General features: G+C 47.1%; 1 protein-coding gene across 7 annotated transcripts in view; it reads left to right on the forward strand.

The window, feature by feature from the left end:
• FNIP2 (folliculin interacting protein 2) overlaps nt 1-21,308 on the forward strand; it is a 130,328-nt gene that overhangs the window by 73,505 nt on the left and 35,515 nt on the right. For all 7 annotated transcript variants that reach the window (XM_025267981.3, XM_025267984.3, XM_006073900.4 and 4 more), the window contains 2 exons: nt 171-242; nt 15,527-15,656. In XM_025267981.3, the coding sequence (XP_025123766.2) occupies nt 171-242; nt 15,527-15,656 (202 nt within the window). The remainder of the gene's footprint in view (nt 1-170; nt 243-15,526; nt 15,657-21,308) is intronic.

The raw sequence follows: 21,308 nt of genomic DNA on the forward strand, positions 1-21,308 counted from the left end.
CCCCCCCCCTCACCCCTCTCCTCTTCCTCCCCCATCTCTGTCTTTGCTGCACTGAATTCTGCTTTCTCGTTCCTCTCTACGTACACTTACGCTGGTCCTCACTAGCCATCATAAAAATGAGCGCAGTTGATTTGAACAGTCCGCTGACCAGGTTTCCTTGCCTCCCACAGCACACAGCACCCCGGTTGATATGCCGAGCAGAGGACAGAACGAAGACAGGGACAGCGGCATCGCCCGGTCAGGTACGTGCATATCTCTTCTTGTTTGGCATTGCCCGTGGGGTGAGCACTCTGAGCTCTGGGCCTTCAGGGGTAGTGTCCAGGCATGATGTGCACCAGGATGAGCCCTGGCAGTGAACGTGCACTGAGAAGTGTCCCTCTAAAAAGAGAGACGCCTCCTTGAGCCAGTGGTCCTTGCTTGCTGAGTGCTGAGGGTCAGATCAGGGGAGGGACAGTGTCCATGGGTGTCACTCTGACCATGACCGTGGCAGGGCTGCCTGCTGACCCGTTCACTCCTTCTGTCCTAGAGACATACTGCTCTAGATTTTATCTTCTGTGCCTTTTCTTATGATGTCAGGCTGTTACTGACCAGAGTGTTTGGCCTCCTTAATCAGTAGAAATTGACAAGAGACCAGACACAAAATTCAAACAAGGCTTTATTGGGCCCCCACTGCAGCAAGGGTAGCGAGAACAAGTAACAGGTGCCCTAGCTTGCTCCCGGCGGAGAAGGCAATGGCACCCCACTCCAGTACTTTTGCCAGGAAAATCCCATGGACGGAGGAGCCTGGTAGGCTGCAGTCCATGGGGTCGCTAGGAGTCAGACATAACTGAGCGACTTCACTTTCACTTTTCACTTTCTTGCATTGGAGAAGGAAATGGCAACCTACTCCAGTGTTCTTGCCTGGAGAATTCCAGGGATGGGGGAGCCTGGTGGGCTGCCGTCTGTGGGGTCGCACAGAGTCCATCCAACACGACTGAAGCAACTTAGCAGCAGCAGCTTGCTTTGGGAGAGGAGAGGGGAGTGAGCTGAGCTGGTTCCTTACACGGGGTGAGCGTAGGAGTGCGTCCAGGGATCAGGCTGGAGGGGTGGCGTAGGTGGTCGGCCCACCCCTAGGTGGTGGTGTGTGCAGAGGGCATGCACAGTACCCTGCTTTTACTCCCAACACTCTGCTTTTGTTCCTGGATCTTCAGAAGTTGCAGTTAGAGTCTTTGGTTTTTTTGTGTCTTTAACTTGCCCCAACTGCACATGCATGCAGTTATTTTTAGCCCCTTCTAGTTTCTTGGTATCTGCTGATACATTTGTCCAGGCCCACACACTACAGCAAAGGGTCCCGGGTGGCAGCCTGTCTCAAAACCTTAAACTTTCTCAAGACTGCTTTTAAGATCTCTTGGTTTCTGCTCTTATACCTGATTCTGCTTTTGACTTTGATTTGTGGTTCAGATCAGAGATAGATTCCTTGCAGTGAAAGAAGGGTGGTGAGTGAATGATGTGGAATTGGAGGGTTCAGGGGTGTGTGGGCTGTGCCCGCTGCAGGCTTGGGGCACCTACTGCAGCCGGTTGGCACTCATTGTGCTGAGCCTGGGCTTGGCTTGCTGCCTTAAGTCATTTCTGTTTCCCTCTAGTCCCTTCCATGTGGTACCTAGCCCTTCACCCTGCTCGGTATATAGCTCTGCTCCCAAGTTAAGTGAAATGGAATTTGTGACAGAGTCCACCTGTTTGGTTAATATATATCACGTGATGAAAAGTACACAACTTTCTGTGTATGATTGGTTTCAGTGAGTTGATTGACTTTGGGTTTCCTGATCCCATCTTAGGTAAACTTGGTCAGAGGTGTAATTGCCATTAGTTGGACCCGTGTTGTTTTCATTTGTAGCAGTTTTTACACAAATGTAAAACCTGGGATACGCCGCTTATGGTGTGGTAAGAGGATCATCTGACTTTGTGTTCCGTGGTGCTTGGGATGATCTCCATCCATACGGGGTGTGGTCAGCATCCACGCTGCAGGAGGGCCTTTGAGTCACACCCATCCATCAGCCACTGGAGGCTGAGAGTGTGCGGTGTGATGGTCTTAGTGTCCCAGAGCCCAGCCCCTGGAGCCTCTCCAGTCAGGCTTGGCTGGGGCTGGCTCTGTCTTGGTCGAGTCTCCAGGCAAAAAGAAGCAGGAACCACAGTAGAAGCAAGGCCATGCTCCAAACCACTTGCTGCCTTAGCAGCTCATAGAATTTGGTGTGTTTGTCTTTATGTGGTGAACACCCAGGTGGCACTAGTGGTAAAGAACCCACCTGCCAGTGCAGGAGATGTCAGCGACACGGGTTCGATCCCTGGATCAGGAAGATTCCCTGGAGGAGGGCATGGCAACCCGCTCTAGTATTCTTGCCTGGAGAACCCCATGGACAGAGAAGTGTGGACAGTCCATAGTGTTGCAAAGAGTCGGACACAAGTGAAGTGACTTAACACGTTTGCGTGCACACCTTTGTGTAGTGAACACTCTTTACCCAAAGATGACTAGTATTTGACCGAGTCCCACTCTGAGCCCTGAGATCACAAGGTTCCCACGTTAACTTTCTCTTCTGTGTCTGTTTCTGCTCCTTCTTATTCCAGAAAAGACTAGAGAGACTGGGGGGAGCTGGTGCCAACAGAAAGTTGGCATCTTAGGTGGAAGTTTGGGTGTTCCTGGGTAGCTTCTCGGTTTATCGTGTGTTTGGTGTGAAGGTTCACGTTGTGCACATCAGAATCCCCATAGGTTTGGTAGTTCTCTGACTCTAAATCACGCCTTAGATGAGTCTTTTTTGGCCTCAGAGAAGCAGGAACGTTGAGAGGCTGAGTGTGCATTGAAGTGAAAGGTCCATAGCAGCCGCATCTGGGTGTTTTCTCGGGAGGAGGAGGCAGATGTGAATCTGGTGCAAATGTGAACTCTGACTTCCCTGGTGGCTCAGCTTGTGAACGAGGCACCTCTCCTTTGAGGCTCCCAGCGTCCTGTTGCAGGGATGGCAGACGTGGGGCTGCATGAGGCCCTGATGGGCCTTCTGCTTCCCTTCCTCCTGGGAGCCACTTCGAAGTCATTGGGTGCTCCTGGGGCAGGTCTCCCTCCACTGAAGCCTCTTGTGCTCCCCAGGCCTCTGCTCCTCGCCACCCATGCTGTGTGGGACCAAGTGCTCATCCTGAAGCAGAGCAGGGACTCCCAGAGTTTGACTTGAATCAGCAAGAGAAGACGTAAAAAATTAATGACATTGTTTATTCTCTTTTTCCTATAATTTGTAACTTCCTGTCTTACTGGTTGAGAGATGGGGAAAATATTTTTTAATAGATTTTTATTTTTTAGAACAGTTGTAGATTTGCAGAGCAGTTGAGATGATAGTAGGGAGCGTCTGTGTACCTTGCGCAAGCGTCCCTGTTAGTAACATCTTGGTTAATAAGATGGCGTGTTTATTAACAATTGTCGTGTCCGCTTGGCTCCACTCTGCTCTGGGAGTTTCTCAGACTTTGTTTTGGTGACCTTGATGGTTTCAAGAACTAGCAGTCAGGTATTGCATAGAATGCCAGTTGTTAGAATTTGTTTGATGTTTCTCACGTGACTATACTGGGGTTCTGGGTTTTAGGAAGAAAGAAAACAGAGGTAAAATGTCATTTTTTTAAAATATTTTTTTGGCTGTGCCGACAGTTAGTTGCGGCACTCAGGATCTTTGATCTTTGTTGCTTTGTGTTTTGTGTATATCCGTGGCTATCTGTGGTGCCTGCGCCTGTGTTCAGTTAAACGTGAGTTGGTGCTGGTGTCTCTGTTGCCCATTATCCATGAGCATGGGGACCATCCCACCCTCCCCACCTGGCTTATCCGCAGACAGCGAGACACCCAGCTCCGCTGCCTGCCCTGCATTTAGGTGACGGATTCATTGCAGTCCACACACACCGGCGTCTGAGAGCTTAACCTGCCCTCCTTGGGAAACGCCTTTTTACACTAGAGTGCAGTGCTTGTGTGCAGCTTCTCTGACCTTGATGTCCACTCATATCTAAGGTTCCCAAGGCCGACACCTTGGGAACGTGGGGAATATCTGCAGCTGCAGAGGCAGCAAAAGCTCCAAGATCACAGCCAACACTGGCTCATCCTCATGATGAACTGGCTTTCTAACGGCTGCCCCAAACTCTGAACATCACACCTGAAGAAAAGAGGCCTCTTTTTTTTTTCCTTTTTAAATCATCCCCTATAGAGAGGAACCTGATCTGGAATGAGGGGTCTGAGAGGACTAGGTTCAGTTCCCGGCAGAAAGACACCAGGAGGCTGTGCACCCCCTGCAGGCTGATGTAACAGGAGGAGCGGGCCTGCACAGTGACCACATGCTCGTCGTGCACACTGTGCCCTGGGAGCGCAAAGCGCCGTCTGGGTTTCAACTCCGGGGGGCCCTCTGTTGTTAGAGAACTCACTCATTCTGTTGGTTTCCACGGTTGTGCCAGCTAGGCACAGTTGAGCTTAAGAGGAGGGCTTGGAAGGATAGCGCTGATTCGGCTCGACCGTCTATTCTGCGGCTGGGGCGGAGCTCAGGTTCCTCAGTTCTTTGTACTTCTCATATTTCAGGCCAGACCCTTGATGTGCTCCAGGAATAGATGTTTCTCTTCACAAATCTGTCAGTTCTTCCACATTACCTCTTTCCTTTCTAGACTTGTATTCATCTATACCTGTTTAAGAAAAATTAGAATCAACAAGTAATGCACATTGCAGGCAAAACTACAAGAGATCTAAGAATATTTCTGAGAAAAGATATGTGCTACTGTCAAGGAGAAATTTTAAAATCGTTGTTAGAGGAATGCATATATATTATCTGGAGAGAGAGAGAGATCGAGTTCCACAAATAAATATGTAAAGTCAGTATAATTTCAATTAAAATCCCTTGTGAAGTTAGGCAAAATCACTTTTATTTGTGTGGAAGAATAAAGGACCAACCTTTACAAATCCTTTGTAGATTTCGTTCTTAGAGTTCAGACTATGGCTAAAAAGACATGGGAAAGTTAAATAACTTGGCGTATAAATGTAGAGAGTGAGTAGGTCACCAGGGCTAGGCTAGAATTTATATCCTAGATGAGGGATTAAAATGTAAGGTATTTTTGGCCGAATATTTTTCATGCTAAAGAGAAATGAGCTATTAAGGCAAGCAAGGACAGTGGCAAACTTAAAAGCCCATGACCAAGTGAAAGAAGGCAGTCACGAAAGGCTGACGTGATGGTGTGCTATTGAAAGAATCACCGTGTGACATCGTGGAAATACAAAGCCATGGAGACAGTAAAGAGATGGTGGTTGTCAGGGCTTGGGTGGGGGTAGATGGGGCGAGGACAGTGAACCTATGCTGCATCGTGCTGTAGTGGTGGGCGCATGCCATGATTTGTCCAGACAGTGTGGGATATGTACCCAGGAGTGAACCCCCGTGAAGCTCTGGACTCTGGGTGGTCAGTCAGAGCAGACATGCCCTCTGGTGGGGATGCTGCTCTTGGGGAAGGCTGTGCATGTGAGCACCTGTGCATACTCTGCACCTGCCACTCCCGTTTTGTGGTGAACCTGAAGCTGCTCTAAAAAAAACTGCCACATTTCATGCCACACTGTATGGCATGTGGGAATTTAGATCCCTGACCAGGGATGGCATCCATGTTCCCTGCAATGGGAGCATGGGGACTTAACCTCTGGACCACTAGGGAAGTCCCCTGAAGTCTATTTTTAAAAATGGGTATGTTTTGAAATCTTGATGAGAAGAACATTGTCTTTTCATTCAGGGGGTTTTAAAGAAATTTTATTAAAACTGAAAAGTTCCCTGTGGTGCTTTTGAGGACTGTATGTAGTCTTAAAGTAATTCTATGGTTTGGGAGGTAAAATGTGTTTTAATCAGAATTTGATTTGCCAATTAACTTGTTTGGTTTATTAAAAAAGATGTCTTCCTATCAGACAATAACTGACCTTTTAAGTACTTCAACTCTTCTGTGATTACAAACACAACTGCTGAACTTTAAAGAACTTTATATTTTCAAGTGTTTAATAAGCAGAAACTCTTAAGAGAAGTACTATTAGTGTTACAGTCAACAAAAGCTGATGTCGTGTACTGTTTTAGTTGTAGTACCCTCTGTATCAAACTGAGAAGGGGTTCAGGCTCAGAGCCACACTTCTACCACCACCATCACCTCCACCACCACCACCATCACCATCATCACCTCCACCACCATCACCACCTCCACCACCACCACCACCATCACCTCCACCACCACCACCATCACCATCATCACCTCCACCACCATCACCATCATCACCTCCACCACCATCACCACCACCACCACCACCACCATCACCACCATCACCACCTCCACCACCATCACCACCTCCACCACCATCACCATCTCCACCACCATCACCATCATCACTTCCACCACCATCACCACCTCCACCACCACCATCACCACCACCACCACCATCACCACCACCACCACCACCACCACCATCACCATCACCATCATCACCTCCACCACCACCATCACCATCATCACCTCCACCACCATCACCACCTCCACCACCACCATCACCACCACCATCACCACCATCACCTCCACCACCACCACCACCTCCACCACCACCACCATCACCTCCACCACCACCACCACCACCACCACCATCACCACCACCTCCACCACCACCATCACCTCCACCACCATCACCTCCACCACCATCACCACCTCCACCACCACCACCATCACCATCACCACCTCCACCACCACCATCACCACCATCACCACCATCACCATCACCACCACCACCACCTCCACCACCATCACCACCACCACCACCATCACCACCATCACCACCATCACCATCACCACCATCACCACCACCATCACCTCCACCACCACCATCACCATCATCACCTCCACCATCACCACCATCACCTCCACCTCCACCACCACCACCTCCACCACCACCATCACCACCTCCACCACCACCATCACCACCTCCACCACCACCATCACCTCCACCACCATCACCACCTCCTCCACCACCACCACCACCACCTCCACCACCACCACCACCACCACCACCATCACCATCACCATCATCACCTCCACCACCATCACCACCTCCATCACCACCTCCACCTCCACCACCACCATCACCTCCACCACCACCACCACCACCATCACCATCATTACCTCCACCACCATCACCACCTCCACCACCACCATCACCACCACCACCACCACCACCATCACCATCATCACCTCCACCACCATCACCACCACCACCATCATCATCATCACCTCCACCACCATCACCACCTCCACCACCACCATCACCACCACCACCTCCACCACCATCACCACCACCTCCACCACCACCATCACCTCCACCACCATCACCTCCACCACCTCCACCACCACCATCACCACCACCATCACCACCATCACCTCCACCACCACCACCACCTCCACCACCACCACCATCACCTCCACCACCACCACCACCACCATCACCACCACCTCCACCACCACCATCACCTCCACCACCATCACCTCCACCACCATCACCACCTCCACCACCACCACCATCACCATCACCACCTCCACCACCACCATCACCACCATCACCACCATCACCATCACCACCTCCACCACCACCACCACCACTCACACCACCACCACCACCATCACCACCATCACCACCATCACCATCACCACCATCACCACCACCACCATCACCATCATCACCTCCACCACCACCATCACCATCATCACCTCCACCACCACCATCACCATCATCACCTCCACCACCATCACCACCTCCACCACCACCATCACCACCACCACCACCACCATCACCACCATCACCTCCACCTCCACCACCACCACCTCCACCACCACCATCACCACCTCCACCACCACCATCACCACCTCCACCACCACCATCACCTCCACCACCATCACCACCTCCATCACCACCTCCACCTCCACCACCACCATCACCTCCACCACCACCACCACCACCATCACCATCATTACCTCCACCACCATCACCACCTCCACCACCACCATCACCACCACCACCACCACCACCATCACCATCATCACCTCCACCACCATCACCACCACCACCATCATCATCATCACCTCCACCACCATCACCACCTCCACCACCACCATCACCACCACCACCTCCACCACCATCACCACCACCTCCACCACCACCATCACCTCCACCACCATCACCTCCACCACCTCCACCACCACCATCACCACCACCACCATCACCACCTCCACCTCCACCACCACCATCACCTCCACCACCATCACCACCTCCACCTCCACCATCACCTCCACCACCACCACCATCACCATCACCATCATCACCTCCACCACCATCACCACCTCCACCACCACCATCACCTCCACCACCATCACCACCTCCACCACCACCACCATCACCACCTCCACCACCACCATCACCATCACCACCATCACCACCACCACTGCCGCCATCATCACCACCATCACCTCCACCACCATCACCATCACCACCTCCACCACCACCATCACCTCCACCACCATCACCACCTCCACCACCACCACCATCACCACCTCCACCACCACCATCACCATCACCACCATCACCACCACCACTGCCGCCATCATCACCACCATCACCTCCACCACCATCACCATCACCACCACCACCATCATCACTTCCACCATCAAAATAAAAGTGTGAAAGTGTTAGTCACTAAGTCGTGTCTGACTCTTTTTGACCGCATGGACTATAGCCTGCCAGGCTCCTCTGTCCATGGGTTTCTCCAGGCAAGAATACTGGAGTGGATTGCCATTCCTTTCTCCAGGGGATCTGCCTGATCCAGGAATCGAACCTGCATCTCCTACATTGCAGGCAGATTGTTTACCATCTGAGCCACTAGGCTTCCCTGTCAAACATAAAAAAGACTTAAAATGAAGAGGTGGGGAGAAAATCCTTATGCTCTCTATACAGTTTTGACCATAGGAAGCTTTTTAACAAATTCAGGTTTTGAACTCTAGAAATTTTTTTTCTAATGTTTTGGGTCTGCTGTGCTTGTTGATGGAGACAGACATCATGAAGCAACTTTTCTTGAGAATCTTATGCACCAGACGTTTTTGTTGGATGTGAGGAGAGATCAGTAATCAAGTAGACATGCAGTTTGTATTCAATAGAGAAGACACAGAGAAAGACAATAAAATGTAGGCAGGCTTCTGTCACCACCAGAGTGCTTGCTCAAGGAATGCCTCTCCTGGAAGCTGAACTCTCAGTTGACTCAAGCACCTTGCTAACTAGCTTGGTGAAGACCAGAGCAGAGAGCATGTTAGACTTTGGGGGCTGCTGGGGCAGAGCCCAGGGGTGGGAACAGGCTTTGCAAGTTTGTGTGTGGGCAGCAGAAAGACCACTATGTACTGGGAACAGAAGGAGGCTGGATGCAGTGAGGGGAGAGTCTGCAAGCTGAGCTTGGAGAGAAAATAGAGGTCTGGTCACATTAGCCTGTTGTAGGACTGGAAAAGGTCAGTTTTCATTCCTATCCCAAAAAAAGGCAATGCCAAAGAATGCTCAAACTACCGCACAATTGCACTTATCTCACACGCTAGTAAAGTAGTGCTCAAAATTCTCCAAGCCAGGCTTCAGCAATATATGAACCATGAACTTCCAGATGTTCAAGCTGGTTTTAGAAAAGGCAGAGGAACAAGAGATCAAATTGCCAACATCTGCTGGACCATCGAAAAAGCAAGAGAGTTCCAGAAAAACATCTGTTTCTGCTTTGTTGACTATGCCAAAGCCTTTGACTGTGTGGATCACAATAAACTGGGAAATTCTGAAAGAGATGGGAATACCAGACCACCTGACCTGCCTCTTGAGAAATCTGTATGCAGGTCAGAAAGCAACAGTTAGAACTGGACATGGAACAACAGACTGGTTCCAAATAGGAAAAGGAGTATGTCAAGGCTGTATATTGTCACCCTACTTATTTAACTTATATGCAGAGTACATCATGAGAAACGCTGGGCTAGAGGAAGCACAAGCTGGAATCAAGATTGCCGGGAGAAATATCAATAACCTCAGATATGCAGATAACACCACCCTTATGGCAGAAAGTGAAGTGGAACTAAAGAGCCTCTTGATGAAAGTGAAAGAGGAGAGTGAAAAAGTTGGCTTAAAGCTCAACATTCAGAAAACGAAGATCATGGCATCCAGTCCCATCACTTCATGGCAGATAGATGGGGAAACAGTGGAAATGGTGGCTGACTTTATTTTTGGGGGCTCCAAAATCACTGTAGATGGTGATTTCAGCCATGAAATTAAAAGACGCTTACTCTTTGGAAGGAAAGTTATGACTAATCTAGACAGCATATTCAAAAGCAGAGACGTTACTTTGCCAACAAAGGTCCGTCTACTCAAAGCTATGGTTTTTCCAGTGGTCATGTATGGATGTGAGAGTTGGACTATAAAGAAAGCTGAGCGCCGAAGAATTGATGCTTTTGAACTGTGGTGTTGGAGAAAAGTCCAAGACTCCCTTGGACTGCAAGAAGACCAAAGCAGTCAATCTAAAAGGAAAGTAGCCCTGAATATTTATTGGAAGGACTGATGCTGAAGCTGAAACTCCAACATTTTGGCCACCTGATGCGAAGAGCTGACTCATTGGAAAAGACCCTGATGCGGGGAAAGATTGAGGGCAGGAGGAGAAGGGAACGACAGAGGATGAGATGGTTGGATGGCATCACCAACTCAATGGACATGGGTTTGGGTGGACTCCAGGAATTGGTGATGGACAGGGAGGCTTGGCATGCTGCGGTTCATGGGGTCGCAAAGAGTTGAACATGACTGAGCAACTGAACTGAACTGAGTTTTGGCGAGAGTGTGTCCAGAAACAAAGACACCCCATCTGTTCTGTCCAAGCTGTGCAAGAGATGGAAGGCTTGGGGCTTCTGCAGCTTCCTCCGCCCAGGTGTCTCCTGCAAGTGAGGGCTATCTGGCAAGTCCAAACCTGCACTCTAGACCCAGATGTTTGCTGCAGTCCTGCCTCTGCACTGTCCCAGGAGTGCTATCAGGTCGGAGAGTGCATGACTCCATTTTGCAGCAGCATCAATCAGCCAGACTCACAGTTCTTCCCATTGGAGGAATCGTAGCAGCTTCTGAGTGTTTGAGTTTGCATTTCCTTTTCCAGTGTTGAGTTTGCCCCTGTGGACTCACCACACTCTGGTTGTGTTTTGTAATTCCTTGGGGATTTTTGCTTGCTGCTTCTTTTCCCATGGAGAGTAAGCTCCCCTAGGGCAGAGACCCAGCTACTGAGTCATGCTGACTGCTCCATCCCCAGTAGCCTGAATCCTGCCTGACATAGGAGATATTCAGTGGATCCTTGAATGGTGGGGGGGACATGTTCCCCATATATACGAGGAGGAGTACATAGAGATTTTTAAAAGAGACACACTCAGTTGATCTAGTTGATATGCCCTTTCCATGACTGGCTCTTGCTGGATTTTAGGTTTAGTTGAGATGTACCATTTTCACAAGGGTGTTCTTGGACCACTGACTGGAGAATAAACCTTTGTCCTGGTTTCTTAAAGAAAATCATGTGAACTTAACACTGTCTGTTATCATCTTATTTATTTACTCCATGCATGCAGGCTTGTTAAGGACAGAGCTTGTTAAGAACTTTCTGTGCTGTAACTTTCTGCCTCAGGCCCAGGTGGTGCCAGGAACTTAGTAGGCGCTCAGTCAAAGTTGAGCAAATGGATTTAAGAGTTTCAGGGTGTTGTCACTTTGAATCCAGATTTTGTCAGATCATCAATACAGTAAGCTCTCCAAATAGCAGACGTATTTCCAGATAAAGCTGAATCCTTATCTTGAACAACACAGGTCAAGAAGAGCCAGCAGTTGACATTTTTAAGCCTATGGATATATTCTTTTTTCTTACCGCTAATTTCGGTAGGAATACATAGACACTTGTTGAAGAGCCCTCCTCTGTCAGAGGGGTGGGGATGCAAGCATAAATTGTTTTCTTATTCATGTGCAAAACTCCAAAAATCTTTGCAGTCTGTGTGCATTAGCATTTGTGCTAATTATAAAAGTATTCTAAAAAGAAGAGTGATACTAAAAATATTAAGAAGTGTCAGACATAGCACTTTTAAAGCTGAAGCCGAGGCTGTGAATAATTTAACTGAAAGTCGCACGTTTTACAACCAAGGCACCAACTTGTGGAGCTGACAGGAAGCATGGTGTGGGCTGGGACCTACCCTGTGGAACTCCTGTGCAGAAGCTCTTTGGTGTCCTGGAGATGCCAGGCCCACAGTGAAGTGAGTGAGCCAGCCAGGGAAGCCCACTCAGCCCTGGGGATGGGGACCAGCGCCCCAGCAGCATCCAGGCTGCACTCCCTTGTAGACCATGGCCCAGCCCATAGCCACACGCACTAAATGGGGATTGAATCCATCCTTTTCTCATGAAAATGGCAATAGGTTACAAGGCAAAATGAGGCCTGTTCTTGTGTCTGAGAGTTGTCGCTGTATCATTTGCTAAAACGTATGATTGACTACGGGCTTCCCAGGTGGCACTAGCGGTAAAGACTCCGCCTGCCAATGCAGGAGACCCAGGAGATGCCGGTTTGATCCCTGGGTTGGAAAGATCCCCTGGAGGAGGGCATGGCAACTCACTCCAGTATTCTTGCCTGGAGAACCCCATGGACAGAGGAGCCTGGTGGGCTACAGTCCATGGGGTCGCACAGAGTCAGATATGACTGAAACAATGCAGCATCCACGCATGATTGACTACATACACTACAGTACTTTTGCATAAAAGTCCTCCTATGTGATATCAAAATGCAGTTTTAAAATATTTATTTTATTTATTTGGCTGTGTTGGTAATTGTAGCACTCGAGATTTTTTTTTTTTAAGTTGTGGCACATGGAATCATGAGTTGCCGCATGTGAACTCTTAGTTGTGGCCTGTGGAATCTAGTTCCCTGACCAGGGATTGAATCTGGGCCCTCTGCATTGGGAACACAGAGTCTTAGCCACTGGGCTACCAGGGAAGCCCCCAGAATATTTTTCAGGAAATGTTGGATAACGCTCAGCCAGCCTTTAGCTTATGTTTTTATCACAATTATTATTCTGCATTCTATAGTACGGATAAAGGGAACATCCTCCTTGGTTTTTATTATTTTAATTTTTTGCTTTTCTTTTTCATGTCTCTATTACAGGTTCTTAGTTCTTTTCACAATTAACTATTCAGAAGTAATGACCTTTTAGTAGTACTCTGAAATGTCTTACCTGGCCCACCTTTTCCAAGAATTGTCAGAGAGTGAGTAGGTAACATTTACTGTATGGGCACTGGGCTGAGTGTTTTACATGTATTGATTTGTTTAATCCTCACAGGAACTGTGTGAAATAGGTCAGTGGTTTTTAGAGCTTTCTTTTGTCTGCCGCCCACACTAATGCATTTCACATCATGATCCAGTAACAAACATCTTTATATATGACAAACAAAAGTGTCATAAATTAGTGTTAACACTGCCCTCTCTTTTCATTCATACTTCTCTTTTAAAATACCAGTTTTGATCTGCTAAATAATTTATAACCCACTAGCAGGTTGCAGCTCTCACAAAACATACTGAGGTGTGGTCCCTTACTGCTCCCGTTTTATGGATGAGAAAGCTGACAGGTTAAGTGAACCACCCACGTGTCCCAGCCAGTGAGCCACAGAGCTGGGATTTGAAGGAGAGCCTGGGTCTTACTCCTCCTCTACTGAGCAGAAGAATCTTGCAGCTGTAGGACTTCCAGAGGGTTTCCCAGGTGGTACAGTCGTAAAGAACCTGCCTGCTAATGCAGGAGACGCAGGACACTTGGGTTTGATTCTTGGGTCAGGAACATCCATGGAGGAGGGCATGGCAACCCACTCCAGTGTTCTTGCCTGGAGAATCCCGTGGACAGAGGAGCCTGACGGGCTACAGTCCATGGGGTCACAGAGAGTCAACATGACTGAGCACAGAACATGAGCATGATTTCCAGAAGACAGTGGTCCTCAGCTCATCCCATCCTGCTTTTGTGACAGGGTAGGGACAAGTATTTATAATACAAGTGCTGCATCTCAGTGGTGTCCTCCACCTGCCAAGAAGAAGCTGATGTGCTCAGCATAAGACCGGGCACCCTGAGATTTGGAAATAGGGAATGAGGATCTTCTGGATCTTATAGGGGATTTTGAGAACTTGGGAGTGGAGCAGACATGTCTAATTAGGATTTTTTTAATTAAGTAGTATTCTGTTACTTTGAGGAAAAACTCTATCTCCCTTCAAAATTCTCAACAGAATTACCTACTCACTGATACTTGAAATGGGGATTTGATTTTGGAGGTGTAAGTCCAGCCTCAAGGCTGAAACCAGGCCAGCCTCACCTGGCAGCACTTCAGTGCAGAAGTGCCATACGTTCAGCAAACCTTTGTTAATTGTCCGTTGTGTCCCAGGCACATCCTGGATACAAGGGATCCACAGATGAATAAGCTCTGCCTTTCCTGTGCATGCTGACTGGATCAGAAGAAGAGTGTCTCATGGATGCTCACAGCACCTCTGCTGTGGACAAGGAAGCCTAGATTGTTAGCTTCTCACCCTTGTGGCTGGGGGTTCTCTGGTCTTGCAGCCGTCAGCTCCATGCAGGGCCACCACGCGCTGCACAGTGCCTGGCACATTGCAGATGCTTGCCGGGCAGCCAGGCAACCCTTGCAGGATTTCAGAACTCACGCTGGGGACTCAGCGTATTTCCATCTGCCTGTAAAAGTAGAAATAAAAACATGATGGCTCACATGGAGAAGCTGCCTTCCAGTGGTGTCCACGAGCATGGTACACTGCGCTTAGTGAAGTCAGTACCTGTGTCTGAAAATGTCGACTGGCTGCCTGTCACATTCCATCCCCTTCTCTACCTGACCCAGTAACTTGGGGAGGTAAAAGGAGAAAAAGTCTGCCTCCTCCAGCATTCCAAACCCACATGCACATATTCTTCTTTCACAGCAAGGGAGTGGCAGTGGGCCAAGGGCCCACTATGCATTTGGGGCTGGGGGTGCAGGAGAGGCAGTGCTGTGTGGAGGAACTGCCTTTCTGCCTCGATTTCACCTCTAAATAGAGTGAAGAAGCAGTCAAAAGAGGTTAATGTGTGTGAGTAAACGCTGTGTAGGGCACTGGTTACCCGGCAGCAACAGCAATAGTTCTGTGGAACACTGTATCAGAAATCTTCAGTTTGCACTCTGAGTGGATGAGTAATAATTGTTTGCATTTGTAAGTGAGGTCTGGTCATGGATGCAAGGCTCTGTCTGTGGTCCCTGTTCCTTTTGACTTGTTTCCCCCTTTATGGGATATTTTCTCGCAGTACAGAAGTCTTAGGGAGACTGGTCTCCCTCTGCTGGGTGTGGCCTGTAGAACCAGAACAGTTAGGATCCTGGGCTTGTGCTTTTTGTGTAGGTTCACGCAGGCTCCTTGAATTCAACTCGCACTTTCCAATCTTCTTCTCACAGCCTCCCTGAGCAGCCTTCTGATCACACCGTTCCCATCTCCAAGCTCCTCCACTTCCTCGTCCAGCAGCTACCAGCGCCGCTGGCTTCGGAGCCAGACCACAAGCTTGGAAAACGGCATCATCCCCAGGAGGTAAGCTGGGTCCCCCTTGCTGCGAGGGGCACCCAGGTGGGCAGCCGGGGGGGTGCCCACAGACACCACGTTCACCTGCCATCCCTGAGAAAGTGTGGAAGCTTTCCGCTCAGCTTCGGCTCAGCCTGGAAGTTTACAAGTTGAGGGTCCAGGAAAGACACTGGGAATATCTGGGTAGATCTGTGTTGATTTAAAGTGAGTACATCCTCTGTTTGTACTGGCTCCCCTCCGGGAGTAGCTTGTGTAAGTGTGAAGGCTGGAATAAATCTTGGCTTAGGGTGACACAGTATGGTCTTTGAAAATATATGAACCCAAGAATGGTGACATGCTCTTTTTTTTTTGTTTTTTGGTAAAACTTAAATTCTTAAACAGTCATGAGTTTGATTATGAATAGAGATGGTACCAAGATATCCTTTGCCTTTATTTCAGTTGGTTTCAGATCTAACGTTTAGTTACATTGCAAAATGTACATTTTTGACTTATGATAATGTTACATCAATAGCTTCCAATCTCTTCTTCATAAAACCCACAACTTAAAAGGGAATGAAGATGGTTGTCCCTATAAAATCCAGATGACAGTTGGTTGACTTAGTAAGTTGAGTTGTGGTAGCATGTATAGGGTCTGTGAGGGAGTGAAGAGTCAGCTGCACAACTGCATTTCAGAAGTTCATGAAGACGCACAGGTAAATAATGGTATAAAGAAGATAAATGCTTAGAGAGGGTAGAGTGTTTGGAGCTTGGGAGAGAGAGGCAGCATTCTGGAGGTCCTGGGGCTTGGGGAACCTTCATGGAAGTGGTCCTGAAAGAACCAGAGATGGGGGGTTGAGACACGTAGAGGGCGTCAGGCTGCCGGCACTCTCTTCTCCCAAAATTAACATCACGTGTTAATGTTTCTTTTTAAAAAATTATGCTCCAGGCATTTTGAGAACAACCTATAAAATGAGTGTAAGGCTTTTCCATTAAAAGTATTTTACTTTCAGGACTTTCCTGATGGTTCAGCAGTTAAGATTGCTCACTCCCAATGCAAGGGACCTGGGTTCAATCCCTGGTCAGGGAACTAAATCCCACATGCTGTAACTAAGTCTCAGCACAGCCAAATAAATAAATATAAATAAATATATTAAAAATATTTTACTTTCAAAATATAATAGGAATAATGGTGATCCGTGACTATTAACATAAACTTATAAATTGCAAAAAAAAATGTTTTGATGCAGTCATTTTATATAATCAGTAGTAATACTTCATATGATATCTTAACTCATAAGATTTTTCTGGCTCACTTTTCTGTAGATTCTTTTGTTTAGGTCATCAGAATTTGTATGTCAGTTGGCATAATTGAAAGCAGTGTTAGCTGCTCCTTTCAAATGCAAGATGGCAGATAATTTTTTTATTTTGGGAAAGCTCATTTTGTTTATTGTAACAGTTACTGGAGTTGTATAAATTATAACAACATTGAGATAAATTTTTAATAAACTTTAAAAATATAAATTTTAGTATGTCTAGATCAGATTATTCTTTTTTTTTATTGTCACCATGCTTATTTATTTTTTTTTTAATTTTTTATTATTTTTTTTTAATTTTATTTTATTTTTAAACTTTACATAACTGTATTAGTTTTGCCAAATATCAAAATGAATCCGCCACAGGTATACACGTGTTCCCCATCCTGAACCCTCCTCCCTCCTCCCTCCCCATTCCATCCCTCTGGGTCGTCCCAGCGCACCAGCCCCAAGCATCCAGTATCATGCATCGAACCTGGACTGGCAACTCATTTCATACATGATATTTTACTTGTTTCAATGCCATTCTCCCAAATCTTCCCATCCTCTCCCTCTCCCACAGAGTCCATAAGACTGTTCTATACATCAGTGTCTCTTTTGCTGTCTCGTACACAGGGTTATTGTTACCATCTTTCTAAATTCCATATATATGCGTTAGTATACTGTATTGGTGTTTTTCTTTCTGGCTTACTTCACTCTGTATAATAGGCTCCAGATTCATCCACCTCATTAGAACTGATTCAAATGTATTCTTTTTAATGGCTGAATAATACTCCATTGTGTATATGTACCACAGCTTTCTTATCCATTCATCTGCTGATGGGCATCTAGGTTGCTTCCATGTCCTGGCTATTATAAACAGTGCTGCGATGAACATTGGGGTACTCGTGTCTCTTTTCCTTCTGGTTTCCTCAGTGTGTATGCCCAGCAGTGGGATTGCTGGATCATAAGGCAGGTCTATTTCCAGTTTTTTAAGGAATCTCCACACTGTTCTCCATAGTGGCTGTACTAGTTTGCATTCCCACCAACAGTGTAAGAGGGTTCCCTTTTCTCCACACCCTCTCCAGCATTTATTACTTGTAGACTTTTGGATCGCAGCCATTCTGACTGGTGTGAAATGGTACCTCATAGTGGTTTTGATTTGCATTTCTCTGATAATGAGTGATGTTGAGCATCTTTTCATGTGTTTGTTAGCCATCTTTATGTCTTCCTTGGAGAAATGTCTATTTAGTTCTTTGGCCCATTTTTTGATTGGGTCATTTATTTTTCTGGAGTTGAGCTGTAGGAGTTGCTTGTATATTCTCGAGATTAGTTGTTTGTCAGTTGCTTCATTTGCTATTATCTTCTCCCATTCTGAAGGCTGTCTTTTCACCTTGCTAATAGTTTCCTTTGATGTGCAGAAGCTTTTAAGGTTAATTAGGTCCCATTTGTTTATTTTTGCTTTTATTTCCAATATTCTGGGAGGTGGGTCATAGAGGATCCTGCTGTGATGTATGTCAGAGAGTGTTTTGCCTATGTTCTCCTCTAGGAGTTTTATAGTTTCTGGTCTTACGTTGAGATCTTTAATCCATTTTGAGTTTATTTTTGTGTATGGTGTTAGAAAGTGTTCTAGTTTCATTCTTTTACAAGTGGTTGACCAGAGTTCCCAGCACCACTTGTTAAAGAGATTGTCTTTAATCCATTGTATATTCTTGCCTCCTTTGTCAAAGATAAGGTGTCCATATGTGCGTGGATCAGATTATTCTTATGGAGAAGTTTTGCTAAAGATTTTATTCTTCACACATATCCATTTTGTATGTCTGAATTCAGTTTTAAATGTAAATTTATACAAGATTATTTTAATGTTTCCTCTGCCAATTCCTGCAACTTACGGAGGTCTTACAAGAAATTAGAAGTATCTTTGTGCATTGCATGTAATTCAGAATGCCTGTTTATGCAGTCTATGCTATGTTGTCAATTATATGGAAAATTAATTTTAAAATGGTCTTCCTTATTAATAATTTCATCATCTAAAGCTTCATCTAGAAAGTAATGAGTATTTTCTATCCAGTGCAGCAATCTCTACACTTGATTTCTATTTCTGTGCTTGTGAGTATTTGCTTGGCAGTGTTGCTGCAGTTTTCAAAATGAGAGATTACAAACTCTTTGAAGAACTCGAGTAACTCCCTGATGTATTAATACTTTACTGCATTGTCCACTGTAGGCTCTTCTTTGTGATAATTTACTGCCCTGGGGCTCAAGACAAAGAGCTGAGTATTTTTGCAGACCCCACAAGGACGGGCTCTATGATAGACAGACAAGCTGCCTCCACTGTGTCCCACCCAAGCCCTTTTCCTCTCCCACAGCCGTGACCTCTGCTGCCACCACCAATCTGGGCCCAGGTCCCAGCCTTGCCACCTGGGGCCTCATGGCACCTGGGTTCTGGTCGTGTGGGTATGTGCCTGCCCCCAGGCTGACTGCTCAGCGTCCAAGTTCCCCGTGTGCTCAGTTGCCTGGCGTCTGTGTGCATGCCCATGTGCATGCGTCATCACCCCATCAGACTTCACTTAGCACAAGTTAAAGGTGACCGAGTTAGGGATCGAAATCGTACCCACTGAATATTACTTCAAGCTTCTTCTGAGAGCAGCCCTGCGAGGGGGCACAGCGTGGGCTGGCCCTGGGCTTGTCCTGTCTGACACCCAGGACGGAAGGGCTGCAGAGACTCAGCATCCATCACTGCCTATGAAGATACTTCAGTTACAGGGGTGTTGCCCATCTCCCTTGTGGCAGCACCCTTGTGGGAGTGGGGATTAGTCTCTGACTCTGGACCAGAGAACAGTGGGTGCCAGAGATGTGATTGCTTCTGCTCTGAGGGAAAAGTCACAGCAAAGACTTCATTCCAGAGAGAGTTCAGGGTGGCCAGGGAGGATCTTCACAGTCCACAGTTTTGGTTGCTCATGGATATCCACACCTCGGGGCCCTGCCATCCCACGCGGGGAGCTTTGGTGCCTGGAGACAGGGTGGGCGGAGTCGGGGGCAGTTTACCAGCTGATGCAGAGGTGCTGCCAGAGGGGTGTGGGAGAGAGGCTGCAGAGATTTCCCTGCTTAGTGGGGCTGTTGAAACCCTGAAGAAGCAGCTGTAATGTCCCAGAAAGGCTGCTGACTTGAATTATAAAACGAGTAACCAGAGTTGCTGATGAGATGTTCTTTGACCTACAGAAATGGTGATTTCATATATTCCAGTGTAATCCACAGATTCAGTTGTAAGTTCAGAGTGACATAAGCAGTTAGATTAAGCAGTCCTGAGATCAGCTATGGGTCACTGAGATGTACTTAAATAGTAGAGTTTGGGCTTCATTTCGGTTCCTGAAGTATTCATAACGTATGTAAATGCTGTTCATAAGTGTCAACAAAGTTCTGTTTGTTTTTTTTTAATAAGAAGAAAAAGTCAGTGTGTAGCTTGGTCTTCCCTTGACTTGAAGGCCTGTCGGCTGTGTGATTGCTCCCCACCCCTCCCCTCAGTACTTCAGCTGGGTGACCCCAGCAGACGGATCAGACGTGGGGCCAGAGCCCTGGGCATTCCCAGTGTCCAAGCAGTGAGCCAGGGCCAGCAGACAGAAGCCCTGGGCTCTGATTGCATCTGGTCATTGAAAAGCTTTGTTTCTAAAGCAAGTCAGTCACTCTGCCTCAGTTTCCATGTTTGCAAAATGGACTGTGTATCTCACCTAGTGCCCTGACGGTAAAGCTATGGTAAAGTATTTGTGTGCGTAGTTAAATGTTGAAAAACACTTTGAAGCATACTATCATGTAGATTGATCTTAAAAGCATATTTACAGTAATACTCAGCCATAAAAAGGAAGGAATGTGAGTTAGTTGTAGTGAGGTGGATGAACCAAGAGCCTGTTATACAGAGTGAAGCAAGTCAGAAAGAGAAAAACAAATATCATATATATCATATATGAATGCGTACATGTGGAATCCAGAAAAATAGTACTGGTGAACCTATTTACAGGGAAGAAGTGGAGATTCAGAGGCAGAGAACAGACTTGTGAGCATAGCAGGGGAAGGAGCGGGTAGGACAAGCTGAGAAAGCAGCACGTGTGAAATAGCTAGTGGAGAGCTGCTGTGTAACATAACACAGGGAGCTTGCCTTGCGCTCTGTGCTTACCTACAGGGCTGGGATAGAGAGGGAGGGGGTCTCAAGAGGGAGGGGATATGTATATCATTATGACTGATTCGAGTCGTCGTATGGCAGAAACCAACACAACGTTGTAAAGCAATTTTCCTCCAATTAAAAAAAAATGATCCCAGGCTTAAAAAAAGTATATTTGTAAATACCACATGGCCTGATTTATTCCCGTTTGCGTGGCCAATCCAAGACTACTACAGA

Source organism: Bubalus bubalis, chromosome 17 (assembly GCF_019923935.1).
Source record: "Bubalus bubalis isolate 160015118507 breed Murrah chromosome 17, NDDB_SH_1, whole genome shotgun sequence".
NCBI lineage: Eukaryota > Metazoa > Chordata > Mammalia > Artiodactyla > Bovidae > Bubalus > Bubalus bubalis.